The sequence below is a fragment of the Verruconis gallopava genome, assembly GCF_000836295.1.
Source record: "Verruconis gallopava strain CBS 43764 unplaced genomic scaffold supercont1.2, whole genome shotgun sequence".
NCBI lineage: Eukaryota > Fungi > Ascomycota > Dothideomycetes > Venturiales > Sympoventuriaceae > Verruconis > Verruconis gallopava.
The window spans coordinates 363,189-387,529 of NW_015622138.1; the positions used below are offsets into that span (position 1 = coordinate 363,189).

Consider the following 24,341-nt stretch of genomic DNA (forward strand, 5'->3'; position numbering starts at 1 on the left):
AAAGCTTCTGTGTGTCCGTGTAAACTTGTACTCTGAGATGACCTGAATCTCGAGGCGACAAAAAGCATTCTGGCCGTAGTCCTTCCAGTATTGCTTCCCTGCCAGGCGTGCCCTATAGTAGAGACAATATGACACACAGATTCTTATACAGGACCGTTGTTCACCTCTGTGGTCGGAATATTTACTGTTGAAAAAAGTCCTAGGCCTAAACGTTTCCAGGAAACTGTGTTCAACCATTGAACATTACGTTGCTGAATTGCATGTGACGCGTAATTCGCGTCTCAGCTTTTGATAACCTCTTCAAGGTAAAAGCCAGACCAAACGATATGAGAAACGCTCGTTCTCTTTGATTTTCAAGCGATCGATCACAAGTGGGCCCAGCGGAATGCCTTGACCTCTCGAAGTTAATTCCTTTCACTGGCCGCAATCGCACCATAGTGGTTTATGTGGAGCTAGAACGTTACGATGAACCTCCAAGGAAAAAAGTATTGCCATGTTTCTAACTAGGTCCGACGGGCGGCAAAGACGGTGGATTGAGCACCTTGAAAGTGTTGACGCCGCTGGCCATGGATAAGGTTGACCGTTATTCCCATGACAGTGTCCGAAAAAGAGCCTGGTCGGACTCGTGATCGGAAATATGCACATGCATTTCTTTTTGCTTCTGTCATTCAAACACTCCTAATATGCAGTGTGCATCACAAGCAGTTAGGCGACCATTTTGGTGGAAAGGGCAGAGGTGGCGCTTTAAGCGCCCGGCTCTTAGCAACCAAGAAGTTCCAAAAATGAGGGCAAAAAACAAAGAGCTGCGAAAGAAGGATTGAGAGGCGTCGGGAGGCTTGCAAGGCAGTCTTTCGGCTTTCACGGTTTAATGATAAGTTCGACATCCGCGAATCCTGTGCAATTTCCCAAAGCCAAAACGCGGAAGAGGTGGTCGAAAAGACGGCTAATTTCACCCGCAGGAAACGACACGAAAAATTAGCCCGCAATTTACGTGCTCAAAGCGGGACATTTGCAAGCATTGACCCTTGCTTTGGTTATTTAGCTGCATAAACTAGTGTTTTCACAGCATCAGACTAACTTTTACCACCTTGCGTTGATTCTGGGCAGGGCAGGTTTTGCGCCGCACATCACGAAGGGAAGGTCAAGTTTCTTTGAGCATACAGTCTATTTCCATCAATCGGATGTTAGGTGTCCTCGTCAAGCATCTATACTCTCGCATGCCACTGTAGCCGCTGTGCAGGCCAACCTAAACGGCCCAGAAGTACGCCCTTGCCTTTGTATATCGGATCTTCAGGTTGTTTCTGCCGACGCCTGATGAGGCTGACCATACTTCCGCCAATTGAGAACCCTGCACTCGCGCCACGCCGCCGTCGTACATGTTCTTATGATCCCTGTTTCAACCTTACTGGGCTTTTTTATGTCTTTTGAAAGCCGTCCCGCACTTATACTTTCCCTAATGCGACGTCAAAGGATGCTCACCAGGGCCCATCGTTGACACCTTCGCCACGCGGATGCCGCGTGGCGTACTTAGAGGCACAAGGACTGTTGCTAAATGAGGGAACAACAATGTCAGATCATTAGAGGAAACTAGCTCTGGCCTGTGAACCGCGACCCTGGATCCTAATCGTGAACTGCTTTTTGACAGCTGATTTGAAATCCATATAATAAGAGTAGAGGGAGGCTTCATTCACCCTCCTATATTCATGCCTATTAATTATTCCTTTCACTGCGTTGCTGATCTTACAGTATTTGCGCAACCCCTAGCGCTGCTCGTCGAAGTCACCTTGAAAGTATTTGTTATATACATTCACTGAGGAAGGTTAATCATCTATACGAAATACCCAACATTCGTTATTCCAAAAGAGAATCGGACTGAACATTTTCTTGCTTCGTAATCCAACACCTCCAGGATCGCCTGCAGTCTATTACACTATGATTTCATCACACCTCTTCGCCGTTGTTGCCTGTCTATCGACATTTGCATCGGCTCTCGCCATCCCTGGCTTAAGTGCAGGGTCATCAAAGCGAGCATTTACCGTCTCTTTGCCTCCCAGCGGCCTACCAGACCCTTCGTCGATTTCCCCAGCAGTGACACTGAAATACATTGCTCTGGGCGTGGGGACTCAGAACTATACCTGCGCTTCATCTCCAAATTCAGCATCCGCGCCCATCCAAGTCGGGGCGAAAGCCACCCTGTTTGATGCCGGACAATTCTTCAACACCTTCCCTGGCATGGTTCAGACACTGCCCGGTCTGGCGCTCGGCCTATACACGATGACAGGCCAGCCAGATATGACGAGGATACTTGGCGGCAGTGTCCTTGGCCACCATTTCTTCAACAGCCTTGGTCAACCAACTTTTGACTTGTCGAAAATCAACGCGCGCCTTACGGCGAAGAAGTTGAGCGGTGTTGCGGCCCCCGCTGACTCTTGCCCTGGTCCGAATAACGCGGGTGCCGTAGATTGGCTGGAGCTCACTGACATAGGAGGTGGTGCTAGCTACGGAGGTATTACTTATGTGTATCGAGTCGAAACTGCTGGTGGTAAGCCTCCGGCCAAGTGTACAGATCAGTCAGGTGCCTTCACGGTACCATATGCGGCAGAATATTGGTTCTACGGTTAGGTAAGCTACGGGAAGGTATACAGGAGGGCGAGACTTTGATTCATGTTGTCATACTCTATGGTTGCTTTTTTTAACATCGTCTTAAAGCACTTTGCGTGGGTGCATTTCGGATGCAAGGAAGCTTTTTTTATTCAACAAAGCACAAGGACATTACACGCGTACCGTCATGTGCGTGTATTCAGATACTATTCTTCGTTATCATTATTGCAGAATTTAGACTCGAAACGGTGAATAAAAAGCGGCAGCAGCCATTGAACGCGCGGCTAATCCGAGATGAAATGAATATTTTATGTCGAACAACATTCTCTTGGGTTTAAAACCGTGCATTTGTGTACACAAGCTAATGTTCAAATCAAAATCGAGGTTATATCGCGATCAGGATAGCAAATTTTGAACCTGGTTAAATAAACATAAGAGAATAGACGTTGAGGAGCGCCAATAGACTAATTTTAAGCACAGAGCATATCTTACTCCCCACGAACAACGCCACCTAGCTATAATATCAAGTGAAGACGCTATTTTCGAGCTTGATATTGCTTATACGCAAAGGCAACTAAACATTCATTAGTGCACATTCTGTCAACATGAATCAAAAGCACATACTTAATGCAACTAGCAGATATCTCACGATCGCGCCACCCTTTGAGCCGGCACCGAGTGTCAGAATCCACGAGAGAAGGCCAACCTTGACATTGCCTTCACGGTCGAAGTTAGGCTTCTTAGCAGCCATACGCTCGAATTGCTCGCGTTTCCCAGCGTATGGTGGGTAGCGAACCGCGAGCATTGCCTCCATCCAATTAGGGGTGACGGTAATAGAACGACGATGTGTAAAGCAATCAAAAGATGCACGGCCGTGGTACGCGCCCTGACCAGAGGTACCTACACCACCGAATGGCAAAGTCGGAATTGAAGCGTGAAAGAAGCCATCGTTGACGGAGGCACCACCGGATCGAATGTTCTTCAAAACTTTCTCGACCTCCTCCTTGTTTCCGAAGGGATACACACCAAGTGGTGTGTCATGGCACTCGTTAGCAAGTTTTATGGCTTCATCCAGGTCCTTAACTGGATAGATGGGAATGAGGGGACCGAACGACTCGTCGGTTAGAAGTGAATCTTGAGGATCATGAACCTCAACCACTGTCGGCTCAAGGAAGCGGTCCGCTTCATCCATTGTTCCACCAATGAGTATCTTTCCCTTGGTGTTATCCAACATCTTCTTGAGACGTGTCCACTGCCTGTTATTAATGATGCGGCCGTAATCTGGTGAGTTCTTCACTCCAGCAGGGAAGTACTCTTGAAACACCTTCTTCAGTTCCACAACGAATTGTGGCAAGCAGTCCTTCTCAATCAAAATCCAATTTTGTGACACGCACACTTGGCCAGCGTTCAAGCACTTCGCCCAGACCAGCCGTCGAGCCGCGATGCGGAGATTGGCATGTTTGGTAATTATAGCTGGATTCTTGCCTCCGAGCTCTAGGGTGACTGGTGTGAGGGTTTCCGCAGCCTTCTTTGCAATGATAGTCCCAACGACGTCATTGCCAGTATAGAAGATCTTGTCCCACTTTTGGTTAAGCAGCTCGGTGGTCTCGGGAACACCTCCTTGAATAACAGTGTAGCAAGTAGGGTCAAGATACTTCTTGAAGATCATCTCCATCACAGCCGCAGCGTTTGGTGCGTTCTCGCTAGGCTTGAGGACAACTGTACATCCTGCCGCAATGGCGCCGATAACCGGCCCAAGCGAGAGCTGGAAAGGAAAATTGTAGGCTCTGTGCTGTTATTAGTCGTCGCTTTCTTGAAAGTAAATCGTTGGCACAGCTCATACCCAATGACGAGGACAGCTCCGAGTGGGTCTTTTCGAATTTTGGGCTTAAGGAAGCTATTTACGAAGTCGATGTCAGGGGCCTTTTCGTCTTCCATCCACTTGGCAAGGTTGTCGCAAACGAAGATAATGTCATTCATGACCCAGCCGTTCTCGGAGATGTAGGTCTCAAAAGACGACTTTCCCAGGTCTTTCTTGCATGCTTTCATGATAGCGGGCTCGTTATCTTTCAGGCTGCGCGACGATTTAGCACGAACTTGATCGTCTTGATCATTTTCGCCGCAAGAACCTACCCCCAGTAAAGCTTTCTCAGCTGCTTTAGGCGAAACTCCAGTGGACGAGTCTTGTGAGCTAAGAAAGACCTTCGAATGACCGCGCAGCGGTCCGGAATGGACCCAATCTTGCCGAGTGTCAGCAACAATGTGTTTTTCATGCACTACCTACTCACCATCGTGTGCTGGAACTCAGGGATGCTCATGTTGGTCGCAGTTTTCGTAGTTGCAGCTGGGTGTATCGGTATTGGAGATGCCACATTCAAGATGGACAGCTCGATAACGAACCTAAATCTCAATCAGGAGATGGACGTCAGAAGTAGTCTGGCACGGCCAGCCTCGGCAAGTGACCCTAGACGGCGCGATGATCGCCACTAGCGGGGCAACAAGGGTTCACAATGTGGTGTAGCGCGCGTAAGCAAGACGGCGGCCGGTCCTCAAGCAGCTTGGTGTGCTCAATTCTACGCACCGGCTTTAGGGCATTGTCCCCTGTCAGCTTTGAGTTCGATTCGACACCAACCAGATCAGTCGGCTCTCTGCATGTCATCTCATAATTAAGCGAGATCCGTCTTACGAACTCAATTTTGCACGTGAAATGCATTCTTCAGGAACAAAGCTTCCGTCGGAGATAAACTCATAAGGCAAGCTGAACGCGCGAAGCCGGGAAGTTGCCTCTGCGTTCCTGTATGCAAGTCGGTTGTGGGCCTTGGAAAAGCGAACGACGTCAACAAAATTTAGTCGCATATGCGAAGACTAATATCCACGGTCGAAATCCGGTCGCTTTTGCAGAATCAGCTTTCTGCATCTTTGCCATGGACTGATTCGATGTTAAACAGACGAAACTAGGAGACATGTCGTTTCCGATTCATCTCCCAGTCGAAGCTTGGTCGATTCAAGCTGTGGACATGCATACATCTGGAGAGGCCTCGAGGATCGTCTTCAAAGGATATCCTGCCCTTCAAGGTACGCTGCTCGAGCAGAGAGCGGAAGCAAAAGAGAAACATGACCGTTTACGCCAAGCCCTCATTCTGGAACCGCGTGGTCATCCGGAGATGTATGGCGCGGTGCTGCGCCCTCATACAGAACTAACCGCTACGAACGAAGCTCATATCGGCGTATTGTTCTTGACGAATGAAGGTTATAGTACAATGTGTGGCCATGCGAGCATTGCGCTTGGCCGTTTCTTAGTCGATTGTCATGATTTGGATGTTTTCGCTATGAGGGAAACATTGCCATATGACGAGTCAACGCGCACAGTCACGATTCGTTTGCATGCTCCTTGCGGTCTCGTCATCCTCACCGTGCCTACGATTCAAGGTGGTAGACTAGCAGATGTAACCAGACCCGTTTCTTTCATCAGCGTTCCTTCATTCGCTGCTGGACTTGACCAACGTGTTTCAATTCCTCCCTGTCTGGAATGGCCGGAGCTGAACAACAGCCGTCAAGTAACAATTGACATAGGGTACGGGGGAGCGTTCTACGTGCTGATCAAAGCTTCTGAGCTTGGCTTTCCTGCTGGGCTGAAATGTCCGGATTCACTGTCCGCTTTTGATTTTGCAACAAAGAGATTGAAAAGGGCCATACAAGCAGACCCAGCGGTGCGGGAACTGATCAAACATCCAATTCATGATGATTTAAGTTTTCTGTACTCAGTAATTGTGGTCGACGATAGCAACGATCAAGATGACGACGCTAATCAGGAAGAACTTGGTCTTTGCTTCTTTGGGGACCAACAGATCGATCGTTCACCAACTGGAGGTGGAGTTGCAGCTCGAGTTGCAGTGGCATATGCAAAAGGCAAGCGTAGAATTGGCCAGTCGTGGACATATCATTCCATAGTCTCCAAGTTCATGGGGAAGGGTGGGTTTACTTCAACAATCGAATCCGTCACTGCAATGAGAGGCTCTGATGGGCAGCACATCGAAGCGCTAAATGTCTGTATTGCTGGCTTTGCCTACTATACAGGTCGCCACGAATTCGTCGTTGAGCAGGAAGATCCTCTACAGGCTGGGTTTTTATTCGACCGCATTGTCTTCTAGTTTTTAACAGAGACCACACGAATCCATTTCTGCCAACATGATATTGGTAAAGCATTGACTTAACGTCTGATCCACGCAAAGTTTCGTCTTGCGAAGATCAGTGTTTAGCCCTCCCCATTCGAAACACTACATGTACCGCAAGACCCTCATTTGAACGTTACCTTAGCAATTATATAAGCTTGAAAGAACAGAAATTATACCCAAATCTCTTCAATACAATTGTTTCCTTATTTCGCGCTGCTTTTGTGAATTCCTTCATATCTCAAAGATAATGTATTGCAAAACCCCGAAAGTTTGCCTGGTCATTGGAGCGACCATTTCAATCATAGGAATATCCATGTTGATTTGGTATCAGCATTACAGAGACTCAAGCTCTTCGTCACAACTTCTTTCAAGCACACAGACGCACTCTGTAACTTTCAAAAAGCAGCTAGAATTTCACGACTTCTCAACGAAAGGCGATCCAATGTGGGCTTCACTCATACCTCCCAATGGTGGGCTTCTGGCTACACCATCTAATAATGTGCTTGGAGATGAAATCGTTGGCATTTCGATGTTCCATCAGCTACAGTGTCTGCAGCTGATCAGAGGAGCCATTCAAGATCTGATGAACGCCGATTCGAAAGAGAGCCAAAGTAGTGGCGAACTCAACAGAGAAGGTCGGAAGTCAACACTCAAACACTTGCATTCGGACGAATTCGGGGTGCGAAAGAGAAGTGTGTCGCCTACATATCAAGACCGCTGGGCAGAGTGCTTCGATTACTTGTTGCAGAGCATTCTTTGCGCCGCGGACGACACATTCGAGTACGCTAACGAAGACAATAAAGACGGGACAAAGGTAGCGAATGGCTTTGGAACGACACATCAATGTCGAAACGCGGATCACATTTGGGAGATGGTAGTGGGCAAACAAAGCGCCCCTGGATGGAAATCTACGACTGATTTAGAACTAAAGTCTTAAGACACAAGCAACAAAGACGTGCCGCAACTTAGCTCTCAGAGAGCTCCGGGAAGGCTGGAGACTTGAGGCAGACTTCGAAAGTGCTGCTTGTCATAAAAGTCCGGCATGATCTCGGCGTGGGCTCGAATTTTCTATGGAGAAATTCCGAATTCGACAATGTCACATGATTTAATATGGATCCGATAAAACCGGTTACATACAGCCGACAGACTACTCTTTGTCATAATGAAATGACGTCCATGCACCGATCCGAATGGTCGGGGACGACTTTCAAATGTACTACGCATCACAAATACCACAGGAAGGTCGTGAACGTGCGTGACTGGCTATCAAAATGAACGTCCCGAAAGAAATAGAACAGTGGGTGACTGAGCAAGATGGCATCCAAAACCTTAGAAAGGAAACATCACCAATGCCAAAGCCCGGTGATGGCGAGGTTTTGGTCAAAGTTCACACCGTTTCCTTGAATTATCGAGATACCGAAGGTGATTCTTTTTTTTTAATATATATATATTTTTCCAGTTTTCCTCGTCCAGCATTAGACGACAAATTTCTAACCGAGGCGAGCAGTTTGCAACGGCCTTTACGGCCACCACAAGTCCGTGTCGCAGGGCAAAAAGCTTGTACCATGCTCAGATATGTGTGGCACCGTAGTACAGCTCGGCCCCAACTCGACAGGTTTCAAGGAAGGCGACCGTGTGCTCTCGATCTTCAATCAAACCCATCAAACTGGCCAAGTTCTGGAGAAGGACATGGCTTCTGGACTGGGCCTTCCCACACCTGGCGTCCTCACCCAGTACAAAGTCTTTCCGAGCTACGGCCTCGTGAAATGCCCTGAGTATCTGACAGACGAGCAAGCTTGTAACTTGCCCATTGCGGCTGTGACGGCGTGGATGAGCATCAACTGGATGCAGCCGATGGGTCAGCATCTTTCTGGCAAGGACATAACCGTAGTATGCCAAGGAACAGGAGGCGTTTCAATAGCTGGGCTGCAGATCGCCAAAGCCTGTGGGATGACAGGTAAGCCATTGCGACTTCCCTTGATCAGGAGCGTGGTTGACTTTAAGAAAATTGCCAGCAATCGTGACTTCTAGCTCAGACGCCAAGCTTCAGAGAGCTAAAGAGCTGGGAGCTGACCATTTGATCAACTACAAGACGACCCCGGATTGGGATAAAGAAGTGCTCCGCATCACCGATGGCAAGGGCGCGTCCATCATCCTCGAAGCTGGCGGCGCGCTAACGCTGCCCAAATCCTTTGAATGCGTCGCGTTTGGCGGCATGATTGCCGCCATAGGATATCTGGGTGGCAAAGAGGAGCCAAAGGGCAGCCGCATGAACGTCAACGTGCTTGCCTTGAAGCGAAACGTTACCATCAAGGGAATCTTAAACGGTCCCAAGGACAGGTTCGAGGAGATGCTGAAGCTGTATGAGGAGAAGAAGATCGTGCCGGTTGTGGATTCGGTGTACCCGTTTTCTCGGTCCAAGGAGGCGTTGCAGTATCTTGAGAGCGGTAGCCATTTCGGCAAAGTTGTGATTACGCTCGATGCAGTCTCTGAAAAGGCGTGATCTCGTCGTACATGATCACAGGACTCGTTTGCTTTACCTTAGATGCAATTCGATATGTGCTGCCATGTTCAAAGTAGATTAAGAATCATAAACTATGTGCAACCTGCCTACGAGATGTTATGTTACGCAAATTTTGCTTGTTCATCCACCGACGCGAGTGCTTTGGGGTTTCATGTGCACCACGTCAACATACAAACCGTTAGGATAGAGATAATGCAAAGGTCGATGGTGAAACCGTAGAAAGACATGTTACAGAATTATATATCTACGCCGAGATAGTATCTCTCGAAATGAGGACAAAGGAGGCATTTTTAATTAGCCAAGTCCGCTGCCAGTTCAAACATATCGACTTCAAAATCTCCTTTCGTGAAACATTCAAGTAATGTCATTTCCGTATTATTCAAGACGTAGAACGCCCGTTTTTGATACTTTCCTTCCTTGCTCGAAGTGCCCAGCCGTCTAGCATAGGGTATATATATATTTTTTTTACTTGGTGAAATGGACATTTTGCGCCGCCTTTATGTGTTTTGTAACTGCACGTTGAAAGACAGATTCAAGAAGCAGCCGACGGTGGTCCATAAGGCTTCTGACCATAGATGATGTAGAAAGGCATGTAGGCATGCGTGCTTCTGTCTAGATAAGCCGTTCGTGTTTTTGCGCAGAGCACATCAACCTCGACTTTCTCCCAGCCTAAACCTTTGACGAGAGGTGCCAGCGCAATCGCCTCCAGGCCTTCCATCAGGACGGCTCTCCAGTAAAGGCCAACTTCTTTAAGAGCTCTGTTTTTTGGCCAAGGCCCGATGGGCGTAAAGAAGACGCGCTCCGTGACGTTTACAAAGCCCGCAGCTTCCATCATGCCTTTCAGCTTCGGTGCATCGCGGAAACAAACGCCGAAGGGAACCAGGCCGTCGGCGACAGTGTTCCAGTACTTCACCATCCAGTCGTCATTGGCCATTGTGCCGTCTTCGCAACGCGGGAAGTGATCGAGTTCTTGACATTCCATCCAGCCTCCAGGCTTAATATGTCTTTGTGCTGCATTAGCATGTTTGATAGACAAACGGTGCCAAAACTACATACGCGTAGGCGCGCTGGAACAGAAGCGGCCAATTATGGAATGCTTGAATCGTGTGTCTTGTGTGTACGTAGTCGAAGTAGTCGTTGGGATACAGCCACTCACTTTCCGCGTCGTCGACCATGAATTTCAGGTTCGGTGGCACCCAGGTCGTTTGAATTGGGCTCAAGTCGATTCCTATTACGGAAGCACTCTCGTATTGGTCGGCAACTACGCTTCAACGTCAGTTGCTTTGTCTCGGTGCAACGTCGTCGTATCCTTTTTCCTTACAGTCAATAGCCCAGATGCCCGTTCCCGTGCCCAGGTCGATCACATTAGCGCCCTCCGTGTTGATAGGCGCAAAGTGCAGCGTCTTGTTGAACAGCTTCAGATACATTGCATGCTTCAAATCTTCTCTGTCCTGCTCTCGATCGTCGTTAGGGAACAGATATGCGCCTTTCCGGAAGCTATGATAGCGTCTTCCATGTTCATATATGAACTCTCTTGCGCTCGAGGCTAGAGACGCCGAGGCCGTGCTCTCCGACGTGGTTTCGTATCCGTCGTCTTCATCGTCCCTCGACACCTCCACGCCGTGTTCGGCCTGCTGGAGGGCGTCTGCAGATTCAGTGGCGGTAATTGGTGGTTGCGCAGTCGCAGCAGCAGGTCCAGCGCTGGGTGGCTGAAGAGTAGAGTCTTCCGCTTTACTGGACGAGTGATGCGCATCCGTCAGAGAGTCGTGAACTGACGACGCATCGTGCCTCTCCATGGTGCCGAGGCGTGCAAGACCACAATGCAGGCGCACTGCAGGCTGATGCGCGCCGCGATCGTTGCAATGTCGGACCGTCCCGTGTCAGCAAGGCCCCGGTACGGATGAGGAGCTGCCACGGGAGCTCTGGAAAGCTCTCTATCTGGTGGCGTTGGTGTCTAAAGCCTCAGCGTACATCAAAAGCGCAGCGCACGCTGTATGCACTCAGAAAGAGGACCAGCTTTCTCAGCAAGCCTTGGAACGCAAGCCAGATGATCTCTGCCCACAGCTCGTGAAGACGAGTGGTGAGCTACAAGTAGGTCTCGGTGCTGTGGCATGACCCACCGTTTTCGCGGTGGCTCGACGCATTTTAGTCTTTGCAGATGCGTGGGGAAGCTTCGCAGGGAAATTCGCCCGCGCTTGGCTCGTCTGCAGGAAAAAAAAATTCACTAAGAATCGATAAGCTCATTAGGCCCCTTTTGTGCGAAGAGCGACAGCGCTGAAGATCCACGGCTGCGCCAGCGTGAGCCTCTGCGCGTCAGCTCCCGTGCCTGTGCCTGAGCCTGAGCCTTCCAGCGCTCTTCGGCACACGAAGCAAGGACAGGACAGAACTCTGTCTCTGTTGCGGCCGCCCGCCTTCTCCACGAGCGCGTACATCCACGCTCCGGAATAAGTCTGTCGATCGGAGTTCCAAGAGCTCGCTTGGAGAAAGCTGCTCACACGCAAAACGATGCTAGCCAGATTTGCTTTCGTGCGCAGCCAAGTGCATGGCCGGAAGATAGTAGATCACCGTCCCCTCTACACGCGTGCCTTCACTGGCTCGACATCAGGAACACGCATATAAAGCGCCGCGTTTTTATCATTCCCAAGTACTCGGGACCCCACTAGCCAATTTCTTCCTTGTCTTTCCCACCGTGTTTTCACCCTCATCTGACCATCGAGTTCACTGTGCACCGGGGAACAAGACGCAAGTGACACGCAACCTGCAGATCCAGAGCGGCGGAAGCGAGGGCGGCGACCAAGATGGCGTCTTCACGGCTCATGGAACTAACGGAGATCATATCCGCCAACACAAAAAAGATCAATGACTTCTTCCACGCCGAGGGCATCCAAGGTCTGTCCTTTGACGTCAATGCTCCCACAGACTTCCCTGTCCCTAGCTCCAACGTCGAAATTCAGGCCGCAAGACGTGCCGTTGTCAATGCCACTCAGGAGCTTCGTGACCTCATGGTCGGGCCCCGGGAAACGGTACGATGGCTTGCCTGGAGCGTAAGTGCATCTCACCGTCGTATACTCGGATTGAATGAATGAATTGAATGTACACATTGTTCGACCCACTCGCCAGCTTTTGTCTCATGCGAAGCCACCCCAGCAAACTTGTTTTCTTCTTCCACCCACCACGTTTCCCTAGCGACTGACAACGCCCGCGCTCGATCTAGTACAACGACAATCTCAGTCTCCAGGCGCTTTACGAGTTTAAAATTGCCCAGGCCGTGCCGACCGATGGCGATGTGTCGTACGCTGACATTGCCGTGGCTACTGGCCTCGATGAAACCAACGCAAAGCGACTCATTCGCCATGCGATGACGAACCGCATCTTCACCGAGCCCCGTCCTGGTTATGTGGCCCACACAGCTGCGTCACGTGTGTTACGCGATGATCCCTCCATGGTGGATTGGGTAGGGGTCTGCTCGTCTGAGTTCTACCAGGCTTCTGCAAAGACTGTGGAGGCCCTGCGCAAGTTCCCGAATTCGCAAGAAGCCAATGAAGCTGGCTACGCCGAGTACTGGTGCCCAGGCAAGCCAATGTTTGCCGTGATGGGTGCTGATCCTGTGCGAGCGAAGCGTTTCGGAGGTGCCATGGTATCACTTACTGGCGGGGAAGGGTACGAGCCACAATACCTTGTTGATAATTACGATTGGGAGGGATTGGGAGAAGCAACTGTTGTGGACGTACGTTGTGTGCCCCACGCGTCAATTTGCAGGTATCTGGTTGCTAACTACGTCACCTAGGTTGGTGGCTCCTTTGGATTCATTTGCGTTGCCCTAGCCAAGAAATATCCCAAGCTGAAATTTGTGGTGCAAGATCTTCCAAAAGTGGTCGCCAATGGGCCTGAGAAGATACCGCCTGAGTTCGCAGACCGCATCAAGTTCGAAGCACATGATTTTTACACCGAGCAAACTCAAAAGGGTGCGGACGTCTTCTTCTTCCGCTGGATCTGTCACAACCAGAGTGACAAGTATGGCGTCAAGATGCTGAAGGCATTGATTCCAGCGCTCAAACCTGGTGCTCGCATTGTCATCAGCGACAATTGCCTCAAGCCCGTCGGTGAGCTCGATATGTGGGATGAGAAGATTACAAGGTCAGTCTCTGAATTTTGCTCTGCACGTTGCATTTGAAAATTGACAAGATGCAATGGTTGACTTCTCAAAAGGTCTATGGATTTAACGATGCTTTCACTACTCAATGCAAAAGAACGTGATGTCCCTGACTGGATTCATCTTTTCGCGCAAGCTGATCCTCGATTCAAGTTCCTTGGGGCGAAAACACCGGAAGGCAGCCGCATGTCCATCATGGAGGCTGTCTGGGAAGGCTGAAATGGATCGATGACAATATCGCGCGCACTGTGTTATCTGCGTTTATACCCCGCGTGAGCAGGGCAAAGAAGCCCGGTATCTTTAGAGGGACAAGTAAACGTCTGGTGAAGACTGCCAGCTTTTTTTTTTTTTTTTTTTTGGGGTAGAAGCCACCTCATTCCATACATCTATGTAGCAGAGACAGAGCACACTTTGTGAACTTATATTCTGCGGATCTGGCAGACTCAGGACGACTCAACCACAAGTATGTACTACATTGCAAGCGGTATCCATTGGCCTTTTGGATCAATTTGGAAATTTCTTGCCTTTGCCAGCACATACAGCAACTCTAGATATCTTGCATCAACGCCATGTTTTCTCGCGATTCTGACAGTGTTTCCTAAAATAGCCTCCACTTCGATTGGCCTGTTGTTCTTAACGTCGACCAGCATCGAGGGTTCCTTTCCGCCCGAAGTCTCTCTATGTCGCGAGCGCTTCATCTGCCATTCAATTTCTTCGTCCGTTAAAAGATCACCATGGCCAGCTGCTTTTGCTACGGCACCAACTTCTTTGAAGATCTTCACAATCATGCTATCCGCTTCGGGCGACGAGCGCAGGAAATTGGCATCATCGCAAAGACTTAATGCGGTTGTTGGGTTCCAAGCAACGTTGACGGCGAGTTTTACCCACCTCCTCTTCTGGACGTCGTCGTACAACGGCGCAGATGAGCCTCCAGCTTTGAAAATGTCAGATAGCTGCTGCGCCTTCGCTTTCGCTTCGGCTCCCGCATTTGCCGGAAAGGTGCCTATTTCGAACATGTCGAGAGGTCCATGCACGCAATACCCGGGCTTGATCTGGGTGACAGGAAAATAGACGGCGCCTGAGATGATCGTGTTCTTTGGGTAGATTGCCGCGTACTCGTCTTCGATTGAAATACCGTTTTGTGCAAGCACAATGGCCGTCTGTGGGCTGACGGCATCTTGAATGAGATGTGCTGCGCCAGGGAAGGCTTTGCTGCATACCAATATGAAGTCGAACACACCATGACAGGCGGCTTCAGCAACCGTCCGCACTGTGCGAGGCCGACATGATACCGTTCCATAGATCTGTGACTCGACAGTGATGCCATTCTCCTTGACTGCGTCATAATTGCTTCGACAAACGACGGTAACATCCGTCCCTGCTTTGCTGCATATATATGCATAGGCGCATCCCACACCTCCTGTACCAAAGACTAAGATCTTGATCATTTGGGCCTGTGCTTATCCGTCTAGGACTGTGAAAGATTCTGCGTGAACGTCAAGAAGAACAAATAAAATCTCTTCGCCGCAATGATCAATCCCTAGAGGCCAAACCTTAGCCTATTAACGCCCCGTCAAGGTCTGCCTAAGCATTTATCTGGTTGCATCACACAGTGCCACGAATCTCATCTCCGTCTTTACTATCTTGTCTGAATCAGACGCCCTTCGACGAGCAACATCCGAAATCGGGAGTGCTCAGAAATCAGACAGTGGGAAAATTCCTTAAACGACCACGTGCATTATCTAGATCAGCTTTGTCGCGTTCTGCATTCATTTCGGAGCATATGTGTTTCTCGTCTCTACATTCATGTGCGAGGCATTTGGAGGTGACGCTTTGAAGAGGCGTTTGACAGCCTAGAACATGCGGGTATGAAGCACGTCTTGTTTTCGAATAATCTAATTCGCTTCCAGACCTCAGCTTTTCGTGGGGTGGCGCTCGCCTATTTGCTACTCTCGCGCCCTCCTTAGGTGAGATGATTACTGCCTTTGGTTGCGCTTAGCAGTTTCCGGAAAGACAAAGCCAAATGGTGTAGATAGGACGGCGTTCGGCTGGACCAGTCTTCGAGCGGGATGAGTAGCTTGTCTAGCTCAATGGCGCGCACGCGATCGTGTTGGCCGGACTTTGTGAGAGAGGTACAAAAGTTGCCCTACTCGCCTCTGAACTCCGATACATCATGCCTGCAATACTTGCCCATTTTCCCTCGGCTGAAGCCGCCTTTTTCCTGTCTTCAGAGGTGTTGATAAAAGTATATTGATTGGAACCGAGATTGGAATTGGACTATATCGCTACTCATGGCGACGTACTCCAATACCAGCGGTGACGGATGGCCTACCTACGACATAGCGCCTCCACCGTATCTCGTTGGGACGAGTACCGTAAGCTATATTGAAGATTTGGATCAGTTTGAGAGCACTTCGAATAACAACGAAGAAATTAGACCTCCAGCTTCTCATCCGGCGCTGAACACTGCAAACACCTCGAATCAAGGCAGAGTTGGCCACACACGAGTTATCGACATCGAAGCGGCCGCAGTTCGAGCCAAAGACCATCCGAGTCGAACAAATGCAATAAAGACCCTTCCGGACACTCGGGGCGGATGTTTCTGTGCTTTCCTTTGCCTTCTACTCATTCTCGCCATTCCAGCCATACTTATCGGGACGACAATCGCGATCGTGTACGCGACTCAAGTATGAGACGGCTGGGTCGTCGGTGCAAGTCCATGTGGTGCGGGCCGCCAGAGCTGCGGCAACAAGATGCTCACTTCGGTTAACGATGGCGCTCGTACACTCAGATGCAGAGAACTGCACGACCTGTTTCGGGACGAAGCCGTGCTTTTGCATCAAGGCCCAAAAAGCTCGATTACAACGCAACTCATCTACAATATCTTGCTGTATTCTTCGAAAATAATCTCACGGATACCTATCAACATGCGGTGTAGTAGCTGAAGAGCACACGAACGTGTCCTTCGTTTTCTGAACGGCAAGCTTACGCATTTGCTGTTCCATCAGGAAGACAAGTGTGGGGGCGGAAAAGAGCTTCGTATCCGATACGACTTGCAGCCACAAATGACCTCCCCTGGACTACAACGGAATTATATTGAATTCAAAGCTCCCATGTTCTGCCACGTGGTTATGTTGAAAGTCCTTTTTCAACCCAAAAACGATGCGAATGAGTGATTCCGGTCGAGAGAGCTGTACCTCACCAATCCCCGATGGGTTTCACCGTGATATCCCAACATGTTCGACGTACGAGAATTTCAGCGAACAATGAAATTATGATTAAGTCCGTAATAGGCATTATCAGAAGAGCATGTATGGTTTATGGGAATAGTTTTTACACAGCCTATAGAAAATCATTAAGAGGCTTTGCAAAGGCCAGAATAGAATGGCTCAAAAAGCTTACATAATGTATGTTCACGCCTTAAAAATTACTACAGTGATGCAAGAATAGATGAGAGACACCTAAGAACCTTTCCCATGGCAGTCAAATTGAGCCCTAAGATCGTATCTGAAAGAACTCGCGTCATGTTCCAAAGAACGCGATCAATGTCCTCGCTGTCTTTGAATTGCGCAACGAATGCTGTGTGACCGAACTTGCTCCCGACCCTTACAAAGCCTAAATGTGACCGTACCTCGCTTGATAGTCTGGCATCTTGCCTTGGAGCTCCTTATTACGCGCCATCTTGTCACGCCGGTCCTTGATAGCATGTAAACTGCGCTGCTTATCTGGAAATTGCTCGAGCATCTTGGGATGCAGCTCTCTGGGGTGCAGGCCCAACCTAGCCAGGCCATTCAGATGATATAGTTCTTGAGCGGTCCAACGCTGCGGGTTTGGTGTTGTTGGTACATATTTGCTCTTCTTGTGTGTCGTGCGTGAAGCTGATGGATTTTGCGTTGTACCAACTGGAGTTCTTGACATGGAGGGCGGTGTCCTCCGAGAGTCTCTGCTTGTTGTTGGCCGAACAAGGTTGAGTGGAGGAGGGGGAGCACGACGACGTTTACTCCGTCCCATCCCACTAGACGAAACTAACTTCTCACCATCCGTTTGAGGTACTGGTTCTAGTACTTGACCAGTACTACCGAAAGCTCCCATGACTGAATCCATGGCGACTGGATCTAAAACTGCCCTCAGATTGTCGACATCCTTGATGCTAACGTGGGATCCGCTTGAAGTACTCCTTGATGATGCGTTGCTGGTGTTCGTAGAAACATTCGCGGCCTTGTGGTAGTTTACACTCGGTCTGAAAATGGAAGACGAAGGCACGTCATGGTTGAAATTTGAGCGCATGTGCTTGTGGGGAGATCCTTCGAACTTGTCGTCAAGTGAAATGCCACTATCAAGAGGACGCTTTCGAGAGCGAAGCTCCTTGCTCGGAATAGGGACCACTGAGTGATCTGCAAACCTCAAAGATGACCTTGATGGCGTTGGTGAGTGTCGAATACTGGCACTTACTGTTCCCGCTTGACGATGAGGCAACACATCGATAAACTCTTCTCCATCGACAACATAGATTGTCTTTCGTGTAACATAGCGGCCGCCATATTTGTCCTTTTTAACGACTTCTCTAATTTGATCTTCTTTGCATATGCCCCTGACCCAACGCTTTTGAATATCTTCAAGAACAGGATTAAGCAGGAATGCGTCTGACCCTTTTGGTAACGGTAAGTCTTCGGGGACAGGGAACACAGGACTTGGGGGTCTTTCTGCGCTTTTTGCATTTGTAGGCATCGAGAAGTTATAAGGGTGAATGAATCCAGACGAGCAAGATGCCTCGAAGCTCATAGTCATCAAAATAAGTGCCGCCTCAACCGCAAGTGGATCGGCTTGTTCCTGAGCCGTGTACGAATGCCTTGGAAGCATTCCTGTCGTATCACGGCTATGTCCTCCTAATTTTATCTCGCCAAGCAGTTGAGTGTGAGCATCGACCGCATTTTGCACGTTGAATCTATTTAAAACCGCCATGTGGCTCACAGCCTTCCACGCAAGATAGTCATGCAGATCTGGGGCCTGAACATTGTGAAGGTACAGCTCACTCTTGCTTGGATATCTTGACATGATTAGATGCATCTGGTCGATTGCGAACTTGTAGCCATCCAACTCGAGAAACGAAAGCTCGGAGACAAATATGGTTTCGTCACGAGGCTGTACCTGGTTTGACTTCAATCTGAGATTAGTTGACGCAAAAGAGGCCATCGCGGGGCATGGAAAAATTGATGGTAACAGACATCTAGAGATTCAAATGGTCAAATGAGGAGGCCTTCGGAATAATAAGTCAACTTACAAAGATTGAGATGACCCCAGTTAATGTCACTGAGATTCGTGGCGATGGGTTGGACTGGCTTCGAGACTATTGCAAGCTCTAGTTATCGGATTGACAACTCCAGCAGATAAGGAGATCCAGCAAAATAGACATAAATGGCGTCTTTGGACACGTGAGAAAACAGTTCAGTCTTTATCTTTGTACCTGTGTGTACTTTATTGTAAGGGGCGACTTGGTGGACAAAGCGTGGATATTTTGCACCCATTAAGCGGATAAAGTATCGTAACGCGCACTTAACGAATTTCTAGGATGAAATTTGTCGCGGCTGGACTGGAGGCGGACCCTAGAGGTGGACGAGGAGTGCTAGAATATTGACGAAGTTGTTGTGGGCCCTGAATGATATTGCTCAGTGCAACAAGCCAAAATACTGCCAAAACATCTCGATAGTCACCGTGCTCTTGACTCTAGATCTTCATTGCGTCTCGAGAAGCTCCTTGATATCAAAATAATCTCTATCGATGTACTTTTAAGCCTGTTGGAAACCATAAGCATATTTATGTTACGAATTTTGTAACTGATTCTATGGCAGTCCGTAATTGTCGGACTTGGTGAGTGTCGTGCCCTGTTCAGCTATGTGAAAGACCTCGCCACATATAGTTCTGAAGCTTTTTATTTAAAGAGCCAAACTATGCTCGGTCTGGTAAATGCTATTCACCATATTCGTCCTCGTAATTCACGGGATTCAGACGCATTGACCTGAAAACATGCAAGCTCAGTGACAGCCATATCTCAAATGTGAACAATGCTCACTCCTTTCCATGTGTGATCGAACTCCATGCTAATCATCTTCTCAGTTAGGTGAAGTCGAACAGAGGCGAGGACCGAAACTTTCTACAAATAAAACTTGAGAGCCGAATCAATTCGAAAATAACATAGATTAGAGCCTTGTAAGACTTCATGTCAATTGCTGCTAATTTTGTTAGACACAGCAAGTCTTGAGCCTCGGTACGCCTTTGGTCAAAACCTTCACGTGTGGAAACAGAGGAGCAGGTTTGAGAAGATACCATGATATCAGCAGCCGAAGGACGAGGCGTACTTCGCGGGGAGAATAACAATGACGACAAAATCGGAAGCAGGATCGATAGCTTTTAGAACACTGCAGTCTCGCAATGTGGCCAATGGAAATGGAAATAAAATAGGTGTAGGAGTCTCTTTAACGAAAGAAAGCGATCGATAGGAGCATATGTGTGAAATATACACGCACGGAGACGTTTTGGCTCAATTGAGTGTATCGCGTATATCGAGGCCAGCAGGTTTTGCAAAAGAAAGCCAAAGATAAGAAGGGAACTTATGAGCCTGCCGGCAGCTTGCTAACACATACGAGCCTAATGGCAGCGTTCAATGAGAGCTTCGAGGGCAAGTATGTTGGTGGCTGTACAAAACCACGTCCACCACGTATGCGGCATTCTGTTGGTCTGTGGTGAACGGAAAACATGCGGGGAGGCTCTGAGCATATGAGTGACGACATACTAGATTGCTCGGCCATCAATTGTAAAGGCACGAAGTCTGCCAACGTGAGCCATGAGGAGAAAATCAATGATAACTGGAACAACGATCAGTATCTTGGCGTCACGAACTAGCCAGTCGACCCAGGATCAAGACATGGGAAGCGTAAAGAGAATTCTAGCACTGAGGGGGTAGCAATGGTCTGTAGAAGAAGCGAAAGATTCAAAAAGCTGATGAAGATACGTGACGACTTGGACAATTTAAGGCGACGACTATACGCGTTTTATCCACGTTTTTTCACAAGGTAGGTTAGCTGTCTAGCTAAGGTAGTTGGCTATCGGCCCCACCGAACGCGGGATTATGTAAGACGATGTGATTGCTTGCCTTGCGGCCTTGTCTCAACTTCAGGTGTTAACGGTGCTCACGTGTTCCACCGTTCAAGCAGTGCACACATCACGTGGTTGGCGGTTGTTCTCCAATCATTGCCCCGGCCCCCCGCTTCCAGATGGCACTCCTTCCGGCGTTATTTTCGCTGTTACACCATCGATGTGTGCCGTTTGGATGGTAGTCGCACGACCATCTCAACAAGAATATGCACGAAGCCCAAGAATCCAATCGTGACTGAGTATCTCCTCAGCAATGTTCGCTCAATTCGATGCGTCATTTTCCACAAAGCTCCGAGCAGTGCCACATCTTCACCGCCAGGCTCACGCTCAGACTTCTCGTCGACGCATTTAGCGGCGGTGAGCTCTGCGACATGCCATCATGGCATGTTCAACTGTGTGTAATTGACCTACATACAAGTGAGGCGTGGACCTGTCCGCCCACACGCGACCATTTTCCGGAATTGAGGTCTGCATCGGGCAGAACCGCCTCTCGGCCGGGGTCGCAGCACATGAGGCGAGGATAGCCGACTTGGATATCAACATCCTTTGGTGGCCGTTTCGCATCACAGTGGCTTGATTTCAGTAAACATCTTCCTTACCCAAAATCTGGTTTCTTCCCTTCTGCTCAGATCTATTTGCATTCTCGCCTATTCGTCCTGTTTTGCCATCATGGCTTCGGAACAATACAAAATCATCTCCTTATTTCAGACCAGCGGAGCTGCGGGTACAGTAAAGAGAAAGGATTCCGGAGCATCAGATGCGATTGCGCAGTTGAACGATTTCAAAGGGTTTGGTACAAAGAGTTCCAACTCAACGTACGCCAACACATCACGGCCTAGCTCTGCCTTCGTGTAGCTCATGTGTATTGAGATAGACCGCCGCTCCAGCCTGTAACCTTGACATTCACACCATCAGTTGGCAGTACGTGTGTTTCGTTGTACCCTCGCACGAAAACCTTCACGTACTCGTCCGAAATCGACGAGAGCAACTGCATTGCAAAATGCGAGAACGGTGAGACGTGGCGCATCAGTGCCGTGCCCTCATCACCGGACTCCGAGACTCCAAGATTCACATTTGAGCGCATGGATGGTGATAAAGATGCTGTAAAGGAGAGCTTCAGGAGGTGCTCAGTCGCTATACCGCCAGCTAGCACTTCACCCAGGCGCCAGTCGAGTGGTGAATACGGAAGGAGATTAAGCGTGGGTCACTACAGCTCAGGATTATCTGGTTTCAAGCTGCCATACATGACCAAAACGTGAAGTAATTTCACCCGAGGTAGCCTTTTGTGTTATGGCGTACGGCAAAGTTGGATAATAACGGCAACATATGACTTTCAAGTTGTTACGATTAGCACTCATCATACCAATCAAAGTGTTTTTACAACAGTTTTCGCTCTGTTTCATAAGCATACATACAACCAAAGAAGGTAACGGAGCCAATATTTCGACGCCCATCTCCAGAAGTCGACTGGGAGCCAGGCAATTATTCTAACGTTGCTCCCAGGCTAGGCTTAAGGCCCATACATCCGTGCAGACCAAATGGATGCAGCGCAAGACGTTTCATAAGAACGTAGACGAGCCCATCACTCGAGCACGACAAGAGTTCTGCTCGCCATGTGCTCCCTCTCCCAAGCGTGATCTTGGGGCGGGCGGCTCCATGAGTGGAGTGGACCAGGGATCTTGCCGGCGCTGAGCCAATGAAAAGGGTCACAAGGGCACAACAAGCCCTTTCACTTGCTGCATACTGAACTACTGTGTATGACTCTGCTGCAAGATCACCTTGTTGGACTCAAAAGATAACCATACAGTACCTACTGGATCCGCTCCCATAACACGCGCGCTTGCATATCTTCGTCCCTGACAAGGACACTCATAATCCGAGAACCCCTCCACCAATCAACAACGGCTCCTCACACCCCACCTCAGGCGCCTGTCTCCCCCTCGCGCGCAAGCACAAATCCACCCTCACCACTCAGTATTGCGAGTAGACTCACGACTGCCAGTGCTATACTCTGGGATCCAAAGTATACCTCCAGGTGCGTCTCTTCGCGTGTCTCTCAAATCGGCAACTGGGGGAAAAGCGAGCCCGCTAACCGTCAACCAAGGCCACCACCAGGCAGTCTTAGGCCAACCCACGTCGGTACTCTAGCCTTGGGAAATCGGACAGACTCGACAATCAGTGTTCGTGACCTTGGCGGTGGCCAGGCGATACAAACAGGCGCCATGTCAAGCAACAGGAATCCCAGCTCTTTTCAGCAGTTGGAGAAGCTTGGTGAAGGTACTTATGCCACTGTATGAGCACTCCCATTTCCGAACCGATACGATCAGACTTCTGACAGACGCGTGTGCATAGGTCTTCAAAGGGCGCAATCGCCAGACGGGAGAGTTTGTTGCCTTGAAGGAAATTCACCTTGACAGCGAAGAAGGGACGCCCTCAACCGCGATTCGAGAGATCTCGTTGATGAAAGAGCTCAAACATGAAAACATAGTTTCACTCCACGATGTAATACACACTGAGAACAAGCTTATGCTCGTGTTTGAGTACATGGACAAGGATCTGAAGAAGTTCATGGATGCGCGAGGTGAGCGAGGCGCGTTGGACAGTGCTACTATCAAAAGCTTCATGTGGCAGCTGCTAAAAGGGATTGCATTCTGTCATGAAAATAGAGTCCTTCACAGAGACTTGAAGCCACAGAACTTGTTGATCAATGCGAAGGGACAGTTGAAGCTGGCGGATTTTGGTCTAGCAAGGGCCTTCGGCATTCCGGTGAACACCTTTTCAAATGAGGTCGTCACGTTGTGGTATCGCGCTCCAGACGTCCTCCTTGGTTCTCGAACATACAATACAAGCATCGACATTTGGTCGGCCGGTTGTATAATGGCAGAGATGTATACGGGTCGCCCGCTCTTTCCGGGTACGACCAATGAAGACCAGCTACAGAAGATATTTCGACTGATGGGCACTCCTTCGGAGCGCACTTGGCCGGGCATCACACAATTCCCAGAATACAAGACCAACTGGCCAAACTATGCTACACAAGATCTCCGCGTCATTCTACCTCAGATTGACCAAACAGGTCTGCAGCTTTTAGGAAGCATGCTTCAGCTCCGGCCAGAGCTCAGGATCAGTGCCGCAGATGCTCTCAAACATCCATGGTTCGCGGACTATAATGGTCTGAATAGGCCTCAAATACCGGCTCAAGTAACCTCGAATCAGCAGCCAATGTATGGGCAGAACAGTGTGCCTAGTGCACAAGGAGGTGGATATGCTCGGCTTAATCAGCCAGCTTATGGTCCTGCATAATAGACGAGACTTGTATCTTCCACGTATTTCTCGTCGTCTTTATAGCATGGCGCAAGTTTGAAAACTTATGCACACAGAAAAGACGAGCAAGGGTTGCGTGAAACGGCCAACACATTTGATGACCTTTTGGGCTTCTTGTAGCATCTTCCAATAACAATGCGGTTGCTGATACAGCTCAAACTACTCGTTAGAATTGGCTTTCTGATGTCTGTATTCTTCCAATGTCTTTGGGTAATGATTGCAATTGAATAGTCCTATAATTTCCAAACGGCCTATAACCAAAACGCTGATTTATAACGCTCATACGCAATGCGATTTCAGGCTGATTGGAAAAAGGCACATGCATGGGATGGCGTACGAGGTCGATGTTTAGCATATTCATTTCATAATTTGTAGGAAAACAATGATTACTAAAATTATATTGCTCACTCTA

At 49.0% G+C, this 24,341-nt stretch overlaps 11 protein-coding genes across 13 annotated transcripts; 7 read left to right on the top strand and 4 right to left on the bottom strand.

Annotated features, from left to right (window-relative positions):
• The first annotated feature begins 1,716 nt into the window (after positions 1-1,716).
• Positions 1,717-2,819, top strand: PV09_00626 (uncharacterized protein). The gene has a single exon (XM_016353391.1). The coding sequence runs from the start codon at positions 1,933-1,935 to the stop codon at positions 2,620-2,622; it is 690 nt and encodes a 229-aa protein (XP_016218544.1). The 5' UTR covers positions 1,717-1,932; the 3' UTR covers positions 2,623-2,819.
• Positions 2,784-5,018, bottom strand: PV09_00627 (uncharacterized protein). The gene is made up of 5 exons (XM_016353392.1): positions 4,890-5,018; positions 4,735-4,841; positions 4,445-4,675; positions 3,226-4,388; positions 2,784-3,175 (listed from the first exon to the last, which is right to left on the bottom strand). The coding sequence occupies exons 1-5, from the start codon at positions 4,917-4,919 to the stop codon at positions 3,138-3,140; spliced, it is 1,569 nt and encodes a 522-aa protein (XP_016218545.1). The 5' UTR covers positions 4,920-5,018; the 3' UTR covers positions 2,784-3,137.
• Positions 5,019-5,239: 221 nt separating this feature from the next.
• Positions 5,240-6,942, top strand: PV09_00628 (uncharacterized protein). Its single transcript, XM_016353393.1, has one exon. It carries the CDS (start codon positions 5,565-5,567, stop codon positions 6,750-6,752), a length of 1,188 nt encoding a protein of 395 aa, XP_016218546.1. The 5' UTR covers positions 5,240-5,564; the 3' UTR covers positions 6,753-6,942.
• A 1,012-nt stretch (positions 6,943-7,954) lies between these two features.
• Positions 7,955-9,394, top strand: PV09_00629 (uncharacterized protein). The gene is made up of 3 exons (XM_016353394.1): positions 7,955-8,198; positions 8,284-8,733; positions 8,792-9,394. The coding sequence occupies exons 1-3, from the start codon at positions 8,048-8,050 to the stop codon at positions 9,277-9,279; spliced, it is 1,089 nt and encodes a 362-aa protein (XP_016218547.1). The 5' UTR covers positions 7,955-8,047; the 3' UTR covers positions 9,280-9,394.
• PV09_00630 (uncharacterized protein) lies at positions 9,290-11,407 on the bottom strand. The gene is made up of 3 exons (XM_016353395.1): positions 10,622-11,407; positions 10,357-10,561; positions 9,290-10,304 (listed from the first exon to the last, which is right to left on the bottom strand). Exons 1-3 carry the CDS (start codon positions 11,094-11,096, stop codon positions 9,833-9,835), a joined length of 1,152 nt encoding a protein of 383 aa, XP_016218548.1. The 5' UTR covers positions 11,097-11,407; the 3' UTR covers positions 9,290-9,832.
• Positions 11,408-11,709: 302 nt separating this feature from the next.
• PV09_00631 (uncharacterized protein) lies at positions 11,710-13,791 on the top strand. Its single transcript, XM_016353396.1, has 4 exons — positions 11,710-12,344; positions 12,515-13,027; positions 13,088-13,437; positions 13,510-13,791. Exons 1-4 carry the CDS (start codon positions 12,099-12,101, stop codon positions 13,670-13,672), a joined length of 1,272 nt encoding a protein of 423 aa, XP_016218549.1. The 5' UTR covers positions 11,710-12,098; the 3' UTR covers positions 13,673-13,791.
• A 2-nt stretch (positions 13,792-13,793) lies between these two features.
• On the bottom strand, positions 13,794-15,059 carry PV09_00632 (uncharacterized protein). The gene has a single exon (XM_016353397.1). The coding sequence runs from the start codon at positions 14,899-14,901 to the stop codon at positions 13,924-13,926; it is 978 nt and encodes a 325-aa protein (XP_016218550.1). The 5' UTR covers positions 14,902-15,059; the 3' UTR covers positions 13,794-13,923.
• Positions 15,060-15,204: 145 nt separating this feature from the next.
• PV09_00633 lies at positions 15,205-16,908 on the top strand. 2 transcript variants are annotated; one of them, XM_016353399.1, is made up of 3 exons: positions 15,205-15,319; positions 15,364-15,828; positions 15,891-16,908. In XM_016353399.1, the coding sequence occupies exons 2-3, from the start codon at positions 15,745-15,747 to the stop codon at positions 16,221-16,223; spliced, it is 417 nt and encodes a 138-aa protein (XP_016218552.1). In that variant the 5' UTR covers positions 15,205-15,319; positions 15,364-15,744; the 3' UTR covers positions 16,224-16,908. The 2 variants fall into 2 exon arrangements, with proteins under 2 accessions (XP_016218552.1, XP_016218551.1); XM_016353398.1 differs by having other exon boundaries at positions 15,205-15,828.
• Positions 16,909-16,948: 40 nt separating this feature from the next.
• On the bottom strand, positions 16,949-19,337 carry PV09_00634 (uncharacterized protein). Its single transcript, XM_016353400.1, has 2 exons — positions 18,735-19,337; positions 16,949-18,680 (listed from the first exon to the last, which is right to left on the bottom strand). The coding sequence occupies exon 2, from the start codon at positions 18,644-18,646 to the stop codon at positions 17,069-17,071; it is 1,578 nt and encodes a 525-aa protein (XP_016218553.1). The 5' UTR covers positions 18,647-18,680; positions 18,735-19,337; the 3' UTR covers positions 16,949-17,068.
• A 1,403-nt stretch (positions 19,338-20,740) lies between these two features.
• On the top strand, positions 20,741-21,990 carry PV09_00635 (uncharacterized protein). Its single transcript, XM_016353401.1, has 2 exons — positions 20,741-21,420; positions 21,480-21,990. Exons 1-2 carry the CDS (start codon positions 21,275-21,277, stop codon positions 21,862-21,864), a joined length of 531 nt encoding a protein of 176 aa, XP_016218554.1. The 5' UTR covers positions 20,741-21,274; the 3' UTR covers positions 21,865-21,990.
• Positions 21,991-22,273: 283 nt separating this feature from the next.
• Positions 22,274-24,305, top strand: PV09_00636. Of its 2 annotated transcripts, XM_016353403.1 has the most exons (3): positions 22,274-22,640; positions 22,710-22,896; positions 22,958-24,305. In XM_016353403.1, exons 2-3 carry the CDS (start codon positions 22,828-22,830, stop codon positions 23,906-23,908), a joined length of 1,020 nt encoding a protein of 339 aa, XP_016218556.1. In that variant the 5' UTR covers positions 22,274-22,640; positions 22,710-22,827; the 3' UTR covers positions 23,909-24,305. The 2 variants fall into 2 exon arrangements, with proteins under 2 accessions (XP_016218556.1, XP_016218555.1); XM_016353402.1 differs by having other exon boundaries at positions 22,274-22,896.
• Positions 24,306-24,341: the final 36 nt, after the last annotated feature.

Bases quoted from the DNA above. Each gene is read 5' to 3' on its own strand.
- PV09_00630 (XM_016353395.1), bottom strand. From the start codon at position 11,096: ATGGAGAGGCACGATGCGTCGTCAGTTCACGACTCTCTGACGGATGCG. The intron at 10,562-10,621 runs GTAAGGAAAAAG...GTTGAAGCGTAG, and splicing joins GGGCATCTGGGCTATTGACT to TTGCCGACCAATACGAGAGT. The intron at 10,305-10,356 runs GTATGTAGTTTT...TGCAGCACAAAG, and splicing joins CTGTTCCAGCGCGCCTACGC to ACATATTAAGCCTGGAGGCT.
- PV09_00635 (XM_016353401.1), top strand. From the start codon at position 21,275: ATGGCTTCGGAACAATACAAAATCATCTCCTTATTTCAGACCAGCGGA. The intron at 21,421-21,479 runs GTACGCCAACAC...GTATTGAGATAG, and splicing joins ACAAAGAGTTCCAACTCAAC to ACCGCCGCTCCAGCCTGTAA.
- PV09_00631 (XM_016353396.1), top strand. From the start codon at position 12,099: ATGGCGTCTTCACGGCTCATGGAACTAACGGAGATCATATCCGCCAAC. The intron at 12,345-12,514 runs GTAAGTGCATCT...CGCTCGATCTAG, and splicing joins TACGATGGCTTGCCTGGAGC to TACAACGACAATCTCAGTCT. The intron at 13,028-13,087 runs GTACGTTGTGTG...TACGTCACCTAG, and splicing joins GAGAAGCAACTGTTGTGGAC to GTTGGTGGCTCCTTTGGATT.
- PV09_00636 (XM_016353402.1), top strand. From the start codon at position 22,828: ATGTCAAGCAACAGGAATCCCAGCTCTTTTCAGCAGTTGGAGAAGCTT. The intron at 22,897-22,957 runs GTATGAGCACTC...GCGTGTGCATAG, and splicing joins GTGAAGGTACTTATGCCACT to GTCTTCAAAGGGCGCAATCG.
- PV09_00633 (XM_016353398.1), top strand. From the start codon at position 15,745: ATGGCGACGTACTCCAATACCAGCGGTGACGGATGGCCTACCTACGAC. The intron at 15,829-15,890 runs GTAAGCTATATT...CGAAGAAATTAG, and splicing joins ATCTCGTTGGGACGAGTACC to ACCTCCAGCTTCTCATCCGG.
- PV09_00634 (XM_016353400.1), bottom strand. From the start codon at position 18,646: ATGGCCTCTTTTGCGTCAACTAATCTCAGATTGAAGTCAAACCAGGTA.
- PV09_00632 (XM_016353397.1), bottom strand. From the start codon at position 14,901: ATGATCAAGATCTTAGTCTTTGGTACAGGAGGTGTGGGATGCGCCTAT.
- PV09_00626 (XM_016353391.1), top strand. From the start codon at position 1,933: ATGATTTCATCACACCTCTTCGCCGTTGTTGCCTGTCTATCGACATTT.
- PV09_00628 (XM_016353393.1), top strand. From the start codon at position 5,565: ATGTCGTTTCCGATTCATCTCCCAGTCGAAGCTTGGTCGATTCAAGCT.
- PV09_00627 (XM_016353392.1), bottom strand. From the start codon at position 4,919: ATGAGCATCCCTGAGTTCCAGCACACGATG. The intron at 4,389-4,444 runs GTATGAGCTGTG...ATAACAGCACAG, and splicing joins GGAGCTGTCCTCGTCATTGG to AGCCTACAATTTTCCTTTCC. The intron at 3,176-3,225 runs GTATGTGCTTTT...ATGAATGTTTAG, and splicing joins ATATCTGCTAGTTGCATTAA to TTGCCTTTGCGTATAAGCAA.
- PV09_00629 (XM_016353394.1), top strand. From the start codon at position 8,048: ATGAACGTCCCGAAAGAAATAGAACAGTGGGTGACTGAGCAAGATGGC. The intron at 8,199-8,283 runs GTGATTCTTTTT...CGAGGCGAGCAG, and splicing joins GAATTATCGAGATACCGAAG to TTTGCAACGGCCTTTACGGC. The intron at 8,734-8,791 runs GTAAGCCATTGC...GAAAATTGCCAG, and splicing joins CAAAGCCTGTGGGATGACAG to CAATCGTGACTTCTAGCTCA.